We start from the raw sequence: 12,465 nt of genomic DNA on the forward strand, positions 1-12,465 counted from the left end.
GAAAAAATGGAAAAATGCTTGTAAAAAAAACTAAAGCAAAAATAAAAAATCGGGCCATGTTACTGCATTGGTATGGTCTTTACGAATAGAATGGTATATGTCTCATTGCTGTAGCTTCAAAACCCTAGGAGGAGATAGATTTCTACAGTACCCCCTTTTTTGTCCATTTTCTATGAATTTCACCTTTTCTATCAATTTTTCGAAAAAATCACAGGAACAAAAATGTCTTAGAATTCTGTTTTACATAAGTGTACTAAGTTTCAGAGTGATCCGTCCATAAACAAAAAAGCTTTTCTGGAGGGTATACCTCCCCCTTAAGTCCAAAACTTCTATCATTGATTTTTTTATGACGCCTTTTACAATTTTTTTTGCTCTCTATATAATTTCGGTTAATCCACAACCCACATAGAAATATTAATTTTAGAGCCTTTAGATCCTATTTTTTCAAGTATCCCCTAATTCCCAGTTGAGAGGCTGCTCTAGGTCCTATTTATTCAAGTGTCACCTAGTTCTCTGCTGAGAGGCTGCTCTAGATCCTATTTATTCAAGTGTCACCAGTTCCCTGTTGAGAGGCTGCTCTAGGTCCTATTTATTCCTCAAGTGTTGCCTAGCTCCTTGTTAAGTATTATAAAGTTTTGTGTTTGATTTTTAGACCCAATAGTAGGAGTATTGAATCAATATAAAAATTTGTGATATTTTTAGACCCAATGGTAGGAGTATTGAATCAATATAAAAATTTGTGATTTGCATCTTCTCATGTGACTGACAGTTGTTGAAGCTATCCTGCTGAAACTTGTATCGTACAATAGCTATGATTATTAGCTCAATTCTGCACTGGGGGCCAAAAAATAGCCAAATTAACTCCCACAGTCTTGGCCAAAAGAATTGAAGATCATGAAATCTTTGATGAAAATTTTGTAATCTTCATATATGACAGTAATGTGAGAGCTGCAGAGAGTTAGATCATGCAAGCAAAGCCCAACCAGATCCAAAAGTTTATTAAATGGCCAATGCTGTCAAAGGGAGAGAACCTGCTAATCGTGAGGAAATATTTTGGGAAATATTTCAATTCTCCTAATACCTGTGAAGTTTATTATTCACACTGATGAATTGAATTGCAATTTTGATTAATTTCACCTCCTAATTAACAGAGGTTGGCAGTAATGCGCTACATGTAGTGGCTGCTACATTTTCAGTAGCGGTAGCGGTAGCAGTGCTACATTTAAGGCAATGTAGTGGAAGTGCCCACTACATATTTATGTAGCAATACAAGCTTTTGCCGCTACAGCACTACCGCTAAATTTATAGATAAAGCCTTTTGATTTTACTTGAAAGTATTAAATATTATTTAGAAACCAGCATGATACATACCTACATAATATAAATTACAGAATAAAACCGTACAAAAGATTTCAGTGTAATGTCGTCAACCTCAGCCTGTTACTAGTGTCAACATGTTAGTTGTTACTTGTTAAGTTGTTGTTGCAGGGGGAGCTATATTGCTTTTTAGCCCAACCCTTTGGCTTTCATGCTCGTTTATTTAATGTCTGTGCTGTGTTTTTCTCAATTTGTAATTTTTCTGTTTTTCTTCTCTAGTCCAGACAAGGAAGTAAAATCATTAATGTAAAGTAAATTCCAATACTAAAGCATAATCCTAATGCAAAATTCCAATGAATAACTAATAACTGCACCAGTATGGGAACCTAAGCTAACTCACCACTTGAGAGGAACCAAGTAGGTTGTTGCCAACCTATCAAGTAGAAGTAGGCGACGTGTTTGCCTCACCCGCGGGAGACACGCGGCAACATTGTTACCAGTTACACTTACAGGTATTTTTTCATGTTTCAGTTTGCTTTCAGTTTTTATGTTTCACTTTCCCTACATGGATGTCTACTTTAATCTACCAATCTAAAAAATAATCCACATATATATACAAATAAAAGACTAATTTTTTATATGTATATGTGGGTAGTTTTTTAGATTGGTAGATTGAAGTACACATCCATGTAGGGAAGGTAAAACATAAAAATAATTGTAACTTTTATTAACTGTATCTAACCCGTACTAGTTTGGTTAGGTTAATGGCAATAAAGTTGCATTGATATATTTTGAAAATGTTTTATTATCATGAATGTTTATGAGTAAATACCAATAGCAGAATAATAAATATTTAGAGATTTCCAATAATTTAGGCCATTGTAGTGGCTAATGTAGCGGTTCTACATTTTACTGTAGCAGTAGCACCCGCTACAATCTAGTGGATGTAGCGGTAGCGCCCGCTACATTTAGAGCATGAAGTGGCAATAGTAGCGCCGCTACATTTCAAAGTAGCGCTGCCAGCTCTGCTAATTAATATATTTATGATGTTTATCTGGGGGATAACTTCAATTCTCAAAATTGATACTTTTCAATTAAAATATAGCCTGCATATGGATGTTTGAACGCTAGTATTCAAGTTGACATGCATACATTCCAAATGCAACAGCTAAAGTTATTCTTGTTACAAACCTATTCACAATTATTAATAATTCTGATTGCATTGTGAATGCATGGCTGCATCTTTCCCTCACTCTGCAGGCAGTGCAGGCTGGGCGGCCTTGTTTAGAATGCTACTTAGTTACTAAATGAGAAATTTGTTCTTTTTAATATTCTTTTTAACCTTTGCATATTTGATTATTGCTAGGTTTGGCTTGCACAATTTGCTCAAAGTTTAAGATTCTATTTAAGATATTCATAATTTGAATGTTATGGAACCAGCCATATAAAGTATGATTGAAATTTGCAAATAACTTCACTAACTAGCAAAATTCCATTAATTTTTTATCTAACTTATCCTATCAAGGTGATTGGTGGTAAGAAAGTAGGCCAGCATTTATTTATGCTAGTTGATCTAATGATACTACCACTGATTTAAGTTTAATTGATATCTAAATATGCATTGTTTAAGAGTTTTCATGTATTGATAGGCAGAAGTTTCTGTTTTTAAGAAAACAAAAAAGTAATTAGTATCCGTAGGTGTGTTTTAGGCATCTAGCAGCGATATCTTTTTTAATATCAATTTTTTAATAGCAATTAATGCATCTCACTGTGTAGTACGGTTTACTTTGAGCAAGGCCTGACCATTTTTTTTTTATTCTACAGCAACCCACTGTGCAAAATGGCGACCCAGACGCAGGCAAGTGATGTCCAGCTGAAGCTTGAGAATGGTACTTACTCTCTGATGCTAGAACCGCTTGTTCTTGCGGTTAACGACGCAGACCAGGTTTATGTACACCATGATGGACCAAATCAAGATGTTATGAAATATCTTCAAGGGCTGGATGATTGGCCAGATGATATTCTTCCATCCCAGAAGCTGAAGGCATCCAGTTATGGAGACGGGTTTAACCTGGGAATGATCCACTCAAGATATTTTAAGTCCAGGGAGATGTTGGATTCCCTGTACTCTCAGCAGTGGCAATATGAAGAACCGTTTAATGATCTTAATCAAATCGAGAAAGTGGAGACTGTGGAAAAAATTTCACTGCTGAAGGTCTTGGAACTTCTGCCTATGAAGATCTCCTGCAACATGGATTATTATTTGGCAAATCACGAAGAAATGGAAAAGGATTTAGGACGAAAGTTAGGCACTTTTGATCGAGATGACGAGAAATTAGTGAAAGATTTGGAACAGGAGCTGTTTTTTAACCAAGTTATTAAGATTATCGGAGAAAGCGAGGATGATGATCGGGCAACCTTTTCAGTGATGCTCAAAGACTTCAGGAAGTTGTTTTATGATGGGAATAGCACGTTTGCTACAGCAAGACGTAGAGAATATTACCTCTTTTTACACTATCTTGAATCATAGTGAGCTGAAGTTGTAAACTTTGTTTGTACCACAAGAGAAGGACGTTTGCTGCTAGTTAATATGGTGTTGTGAATATATGTTTCTTTATTGAACCTGCTTTATGCTGTCAAGGTCGCAGTCAAATAAAAATGTGAATATCTTCTGAACTTGATTAGTCATTCATAAAATATTTTTGTTTAATGAAAGCTGTCGCGCTAGAAAAAACTTCTGACTCTGCATTTAATTCAGAATACCTTGAGAAATTAATATTTGTGTCCAAAATTTTTAGTCTAAAAATACAGGGTAGAATTGTGATAGAAAATAATTCTCCTAATTTTGAGGGCACATATATCTTCTGCTTAAACACCTAGCAGTTTAGCCAATATGCCTATAGCATTTTCTATCATTTTCATGAGCTTAGACCATTAAGCTGCTTCATAAATAATACCTATTCACAATTTCCAGTTCACAATATTTTTATCCCTTCATGGCTTCCAAAGGTGAGGATTGGATATATTTTAGATGGAGAATTCTAATAAACTTCTAATGATTCATCAACTTATTTTCCTATTATTGACAAATTTGACTGAAGCAGCCACCACAGATAGGTTCTTATGATAATAATTTTCTTACAAGACTTTTTATAGAGAATATCTAAGTGGTGCAAGCTGCCAGCATCCATTATAAGCATATGTCTACTAATGCCACTGACTGCTAACATGAGTGGCTAAAATATGTTTAAATAGGAATAATTTCCTAGACAAACTCCATGCAGTCTCCAAATTGAGGTGACGATTTAATTAAATGGCCTTGACCAAAAATGTGAACAAAATCTATTAGCGGCAGTGTTTTAATTTTTTAGTTGAGCCTTTCCGATAGGTAAATAAGCTGATTTACTAATGCATGATACATATAGAGAAATATAGCATAAATACGAGTAGCAGTTGATCAAAGAAAATCAAACTATCTGTTATGGTGACAGGTTAAATTTCACTGATTTATTTTGCTTTTTAAGGAAACTATATGAATAAAATGCTAATGATAAGATGTACAGAAGACCATCCAGCTTGCTGACTATGGTGTGCCAGCGTCAAATGCACACCGAAATATTTAAAATATAGACAATACATGCATGGTTAATGTTGGATGTCTGAGGTTACAAAATGAGAATAAAATCGACATTAACTCGTCCACGTCACTTGTACGCTGCCCTCTTCCTCTTCACTCGTCCGCTGCCCTCTTCCGCTTCACTCGTCCGCTGCCCTCTTCCTCTTCACTCGTCCGCTGCCCTCTTCCTCTTCACTCGTCCGCTGCCCTCTTCCGCTTCACTCGTCCACGTTATCGTCCGCTGCCCTCTCCCGCTTTACTCGTAAGCTGCCCTCTTCCGCTTCACTCGTCCGCTGCCCTCTTCCTCTTCACTCGTCCACGTTATCGTCCGCTGCCCTCTTCCGCTTTACTCGTTAGCTGCCCTCTTCCGCTTCACTAGTCCGCTGCCCTCTTCCGCTTCACTCGTCCGCTGCCCTCTTCCGCTTTACTCGTTAGCTGCCCTCTTCCGCTTTACTCGTAAGCTGCCCTCTTCCGCTTTACTCGTCCGCTGCCCTCTCCCGCTTTACTCGTAAGCTGCCCTCTCCCGCTTTACTCGTCCGCTGCCCTCTCCCGCTTTACTCGTAAGCTGCCCTCTCCCGCTTCACTCGTCCGCTGCCCTCTCCCGCTTTACTCGTAAACTGCCCTCTTCCTGTCTCTTATACACATCTAGATGTGTATAAGAGACAGATAGAGGGCTTTTCGACTATTTTTTTATTTCTGTACAGCCATTATTAAATGCGCGAACTAGTTCTCTTGAACGGAGAAAAGGACGGAGAAAAATACAGAAAAGGACGGACAAACATACAAAACTGAGTTGAGTTGAATATAGTAAAGTTCCCTCGAAAATTCTGGCTTGAGGAACAGCTGAGCTGCAGCTGCCGAGGGAAATGCAAGAGCTAGATAAACACAAGTTAAAAACCGAAATCAAGTTGAGTAAAATTTGTACAAATTGTTAGATTGTTCAAAATTGTTACAGACTTGAGAGCAAGCGGCTTTCAGAGAGCGGCGATCACAGCGGAACACTGTCAAATGCTTTGGCAAAATCAAGGTACAATGCATCCACTGGCTCCCTTTCGTCCAGCATGCGAGTCCAATCGTTCAACGTAGATAATAAGTTAGTGGTGCAAGATCTACCGGCGATAAAACCATGTTGACAATCTGATATGAGATGGTGAGCAGTCAAGTGAGAATGAATGCCTATGAACGTCATAGAGAGAATGAATACCTATGGAGTGTTCGGTCAAAGGAGTACAAAAATCGAAATGCAAAAGAACAAGCTATGGTAAAAATAGTTGGAGCTTTAAGAAACATGTGTGTAGAAGTCACCATTGCTGAAGTTCGAAAGAAAAATCCATACGTTGCGTTCACAATTCCATCGTGAAATAAAGCTGAAACGAGAATCGACCAAATCTGGCGCAGGTGCTGACCAAGTGTACGTACCGGAACTATGGTGCTTTGAATCATTGATGTTCATCAATGACAGCAATGCTCTTCGTCAGTCAACGTCTACTCTCGATGAAGACATTCAGATTTCAAATGATGTAAGTTACTTTTACATGACGTGTTTAATTTCTGTGACTTTAGCTACTCCTGTCAATTTATGAATTACCGTTTAGCGATTTGAAAGAATAATATAATATTGGTACGAATATTGTAACTTTTTATTTAGGTCTAGGTGGCAACTACTGTTCAAAGCGCGCGGTCTCGAGCTATCGCTTACAAACGTAGTGTGAACGGTTGTGCGCGGTGAGGCACTGCAGCAAAGGACTCAGAGCGCATGTCGTTGCCACTAGTGTGAACGGGCACATTTTCATATTATTGACGATGCATGGAAACTTGCATTGTTAGTTTAGAACCTTTAAAAGACTCCGCAGCTTTAGACAAGGGCTTGAAAGCTGATCGAAAGGAACTGCGAAGTGAAGAGGGAGGGAAGGAATGTTTACCTTGAACGACAGAAGATTTATTGCCATAGCGTAGGCTGCGCCTACACCCAGTACGACAATGGGTCAGGTCTTGCCCAAATCTACGGAATTTTCACTTACCACTAATAATGTCGACTAATATCTAATGCTAAAAGAATGATTCAGAAATGCTTTGTGTAGAGGTCAATGAAGAATAAATAGTTAAATTAACTTGTGTCGCGAAAATGTTAGAAAATGTTGTCGCGCTAGAAAAAGTCGCTCATTTTACGATCCTCTAAAATATCTATAACAAGGAAGCTGATCAAGGAATGCCGAATATACCATTCAATTGACAATAAAAATTACAACCCGTTTATATCTCGAAAAAAGTGTAAAATTCGCAGACTTGATGAACAATAATATTCAAAGTTTCTTGAAATTTCCTCTCATTAAAACTCTTTTAATACAAAGTTTATATATTTTGTGTTACTGGTCGACGCTTATAAATAAATAGCTGGGAAAGTATGGAAAAATCCATATCGCCATCTAATTTGCGAGTGGAGTAAAGTCTATCCTAATTAGTGAAGAAACGCTTAGGGAAGAGCCGAGCCTGGTGGCTTTCAATCAGGGCCTTAAGCTGAGACTCTTCTAAGACTGACTGGCAGTGCGCTCTCCGAGCTTATATGTATATGCGGTGACCCGCGGATAGTGACGTCACAGGTGACGTAATAGTCACTAATGACATCACGACCTGACACGTCCCCCCTACACTGTAGAAGCGTCCTCGCTTCATTAATATAAAGCAAAGCTAATACGTGGGTCAACGCATCGGTGTCATGTGTACAAGTTTCTTAACAATGATCGGAATTGATAATTACAATAAGACTGAACGTAAACATCAGTGCTTAGATTAGGCATTAATTAATTTGACATTAATATCAAACCTAATTTTTAAAAAAGGCTCAGTTACTAGTTTAAATATGTCAACGGACATTATAGTAACAACTTAATATTGCATAGAAGTTCAATGCCGGTTTTCTGGCTTTATACGCTCAAAAATACAGTTTGTCACTCGGCAAGAAGAAAATACATTTTCATTTATTTCTATTTTTAGAGAACCATGTAATAGCATATTCTTAGATTTACTATGAACTGCGTTGGATCATTTTGCAAGTTCATTAAAAAGCAATCACATAACAGCAGGAAGTTTTTACCTTTTAATGATCAAATTAGTAGGTAACATTTTTATTTAATTATAGTTAGTGCTAAAAAGGAAATGAATCAGCACAAAATGATGAGACTTATTCGGGATAAACTTGGATTCCTCATCGAATATGATTGTATGAGAACCAATGTTTCTATCAGTATGTTGTTAGGACAATTAATTTGTAATTGCTATCTCTCGTCTATCGGTACTTGTATTGAAGTCGTTCCCTTCCCCCCCGCCAATTTTAATTGTTATTACGCACTCAGGCGTCACTGTCAATGTTCGAATAACTCTGTCAGAACTCTGGTTCTGTCTCTGTCAGATATAGAGGATCTGGTAATCGATTGAAGAAGAACCTGAGGGGTTTTGGTTCGTTTATAATTGTCCGAATAACATATTAATATTTATTGGCCAGGGAAGGATAATAACAAGACGTGTATCTAAGCGTAAGTATTAAAGATAGGTTCACTGGATACACTAGATAGAAGTTACGGGAATAACGGTATCAAAGCACAATATGTGCAGTAATTTTGGAGATATAGTATTACGACACTGCGTGTTGGTAGGAGTGCCGGAGTCTAAGAGCTCGTCTAGAGTTTGCAGGCTCTACGATGACTGCCTAAGACGGAGACTCTTCCAAGACTGACTGGCAGTGCGCTCTCCGAGCTTATATACGCGGCGATTCGCGGATAGTGACGTCACAGAAGGTGACGTAATAGTCACTAATGACATCACGACCTGACACTGCCATGTATCAGCCCAGTTAACTAAACTGTCAAGATCATCTTGCAATTGTGCTTTATTTGACGCATCCTTCACTGTATTAGATACTTTTGTGTCGTCTGCATACAAACTGTTGCAACTTGTATAGGTTAGGCAGGAAGAGGTTTAGCCAGATACTGTACGTAAAAGCTTACCTTTAGCAAGCTTAAGTTGTGGCTGCATGTGGACATCCGGCGCTATGGCTTTGAGCACTTGACTTCATAGGCTGTTATGACCCCTAGCGTTCTTATTTGTCGGAAAGGAATATGAACTAAATGTGAAGTAAGTCTTTCTTCATCACTGTCAAGTCGGCGTAAGGCGGATGCTACCTGATCGGTAAAAACTAATAATCTAGGGAGCTTGCCGCGACAAGATCATCTCCATTAGATGATAAATTCAGCCAACATGATGAATAAACTCACGTCGATGAGCACCAACAAAATGTGGCAAGACCAAATTCATCAAAGTCAACGACAAATGCTTAAATTATTCGACACTCAAGTTGTTCGGGGTTGCTTATCGTCACGATTTGCTTTCCAACGCTGGCATTGAGAAGAGAGTGACGTGGACGAGTAAAGCGGAATAGGTAGCGGACGACAACGAAGAGGGCAGCTTACGCGTGAAGCGGGAGAGGGCAGCGGACGAGTAAAGCGGGAGAGGGCAGCTTACGAGTGAAGCGGGAGAGGGCAGCGGACGAGTAAAGCGGGAGAGGGCAGCTTACGAGTGAAGAGGGAGAAGGCAGCGGACGAGTAAAGCGGGAGAGGGCAGCTTACGAGTGAAGCGGGAGAGGGCAGCTGGGCAGCGGACGAGTGAAGAGGAAGAGGGCAGCGGACGAGTGAAGAGGAAGAGGGCAGCGTACGAGTGAAGAGGAAGAGGGCAGCGGACGAGTGAAGAGGAAGAGGGCAGCGTACAAGTGACGTGGACGAGTTAATGTCGATTTTATTCTCATTTTGTAACCTCAGACATCCAACATTAACCATGCATGTATTGTCTATATTTTAAATATTTCGGTGTGCATTTGACGCTGGCACACCATAGTCAGCAAGTTGGATGGTCTTCTGTACATCTTATCATTAGCACTTTATTCATATACCGGTAGTTTCTTTAAAAAGCAAAATAAATCAGTGAAATTTAACCTGTCACCATAACAGATAGTTTGATTTTCTTTGATGAACTACTACTCGTATTTATGCTATATTTCTCTATATGTATCATGCATTAGTAAATCAGCTTATTTACCTATCGGAAAGGCTCAACTAAAAATTTAAAACACTACCGCTAATAGATTTTGTTCACATTTTTGGTCACACATTTTGGTTTGTTCACATTTATGAATGGTAAAAGTAATAAAATTATTATTTATATAGAGCGTATATTTTAATTGTTAATAATTTATAACAAGGATCAAATATCCTCACATTTAAAATTTATTTTATGAGTGTAAGCAAGTAATTTTTTCACTGCTTACATATTAAAAAGCCCATTTAACGCAAATTCTAATTAATAAAACGCTATAAATCTAAAACCGGCAACAAAAATCAAACCAATCACTGAATTTGTGAATGCACTGAAATTTTCTACGTGTAGCCAAATTTTACTACACTTATTTTCATTGCATACATAAAAACTTTCCGAACTACTAGATAATGCTCTCTTAAATCCGAACTATGACACATAGTACGACACATTATTACGTTGATATCGCTGCGGCCAGACATGTCGCACTCGAGCGTGGAGCGTGCCGGGCTGCTGGCAGGCGTGCAGATGAGGCTACTGCCATCCGACGACGCCTTCGCGCTGCGGGGCTCTACCCTCGCAAGCGCCCTCACCAAGGACATCGAGCTCGGCCTCGTCCCCTTTTGCGTTAGTTTGATCCACGACGTTGGGAAATACATGTACTTTATGATCTGAACTGTCATAATATATCGATATGAATTGCTCAGGCAACATCCGTAGTTTGGTAACGTTTTGACGAAAGCGATTCAAATCGGGGACTAGTTATTTCGATGCCACGATAAACTGGCTTTAATAAGTTATTCCCCCAAACTCATTCTTCAATACTTCCGAGGATTCATTTGTATCTTCAAGTTAGTTCCCTCTGTAAAGTTTTGTGTTAATAATAAATAGTTTAATAAATACTCAGGTGATCGTGACCCTGGGAACTATACGAGCACCTGTGCGTTCGACAACCTGCAGGAGATTGGGGAAGTGTGCCAGGAGTATCCTGACCTTTGGATCCACGTTGATGCCGCGTATGCAGGTCTCTTGTACAGTCCTGATACATCGACGTGTCAGTATACGCTGGTATCTTGTACAGTCCTGATACATCGACATGTCAGTATACGCAGGTCTCTTGTACAGTCCTGATGCATCGACGTGTCAGTATACGCTGGTATCTTGTACAGTCCTGACACATCGACGTGTCAGTATACGCTGGTCTCTTGTACAGTCCTGATACATCGACGTGTCAGTATACGCTGGTCTCTTGTACAGTCCTGATACATCGACGTGTCAGTATACGCTGGTCTCTTGTACAGTCCTGATACATCGACGTGTCAGTATATGCAGGAGTCCTGATACATCGACGTGTCAGTATATGCAGGTCTCTTGTATAGTCCTGATACATCGACGTGTCAGTATACGCAGGTCTCTTGTACAGTCCTGATACATCGAAGTGTCAGTATACGCAGGTCTCTTGTACAGTCCTGATTCATCGAAGTGTCAGTATTTTGTAGACGAGAACTCACGTATGAAGCCCCAAGAAATTGCATTTACTCAAAAAATGCACTATTATAACGGGCAGCTTTATCATTGTTTAACAATTCTATTCAAGTGAATTTGAATACAGAAGTGAAGCACCTTTTTAGCAATAATTTACCACGAAAAGCATTTATTAGAAATAATATGCATTGAATTCATTTATTCCAAGCCATGTAATTCATGAGAATTAGAATTTTCTAGGATCGTCTTTCGTGTGCGAAGAATTCCGCGGCCCCATGAAGGGCGTCCACATGGCGGACTCGTTCAACTTCAACCCCCACAAGTGGCTGCTCGTCAACTTCGATTGCTCGACCATGTGGTGAGCTGTATGGCACTAAATTCCTGACTTTGAATAGTCTTCTTAGATATTTCCCTGGCCAATGAATATTTAATATGTTATTCGGACAGTTATAAACGAACCAAAACCCCTCAGGTTCTTCTTCAATCGATTACCAGATCCTCTAGATCTGACAGAGACAGAACTAAAGTTATGACAGAGTTATTCCAACATTGACAGTGGCGCCTTAGAGCATGTAGCGGTAGCGGCCGCTACATTTCAAAGTAGCGCTGCCCAGCTCTGCTTATCGCTCTCAATACAAAATGAGCCCTAAGGATGAGCATTCCATAACTAACATAACATAGTGATCACGGCGCTGAAGTGTAGGCCTGATGTGACCCGTCGTTGATTTTTTTTCCTTTTAACATAACATAACATAGTGATGTCGGCGCTGAAGTGCAGACCTGATGTGGCCTGTCGCCGATTCTTTTCCTTTTCGTGTCTTGTTCATAGATCTGAACTCGTGTCATTTGACCGGATCTTTTCATGACTGACGATAGTTTGAAGTAGCTACTAGACTTCCACCGGGTTCGATAAGGAGCTAGGCATTTCAAATCTGAACATATATTTTTCCATAGCTTTATCT

At 39.2% G+C, this 12,465-nt stretch overlaps 1 protein-coding gene and 1 long non-coding RNA gene across 2 annotated transcripts in view; both read left to right on the top strand.

The window, feature by feature from the left end:
* Positions 1–4,378, top strand: part of LOC108678325 — an 8,191-nt gene extending 3,813 nt beyond the window's left edge. Inside the window, exon 2 of the long non-coding RNA XR_001931315.2 lies at positions 3,142–4,378. This is a non-coding gene — a long non-coding RNA (uncharacterized LOC108678325). The remainder of the gene's footprint in view (positions 1–3,141) is intronic.
* A 6,120-nt stretch (positions 4,379–10,498) lies between these two features.
* LOC108678150 (aromatic-L-amino-acid decarboxylase-like) overlaps positions 10,499–12,465 on the top strand; it is a 7,055-nt gene continuing 5,088 nt past the window's right edge. Inside the window, 4 exon segments of the mRNA XM_047881190.1 lie at positions 10,499–10,645; positions 10,926–10,946; positions 10,949–11,042; positions 11,744–11,861. Coding sequence (XP_047737146.1) covers positions 10,499–10,645; positions 10,926–10,946; positions 10,949–11,042; positions 11,744–11,861 — 380 coding nt within the window.

This window comes from Hyalella azteca, unplaced genomic scaffold (assembly GCF_000764305.2).
Source record: "Hyalella azteca isolate HAZT.00-mixed unplaced genomic scaffold, Hazt_2.0.2 contig7276, whole genome shotgun sequence".
Taxonomy (NCBI): Eukaryota; Metazoa; Arthropoda; class Malacostraca; order Amphipoda; family Hyalellidae; genus Hyalella; species Hyalella azteca.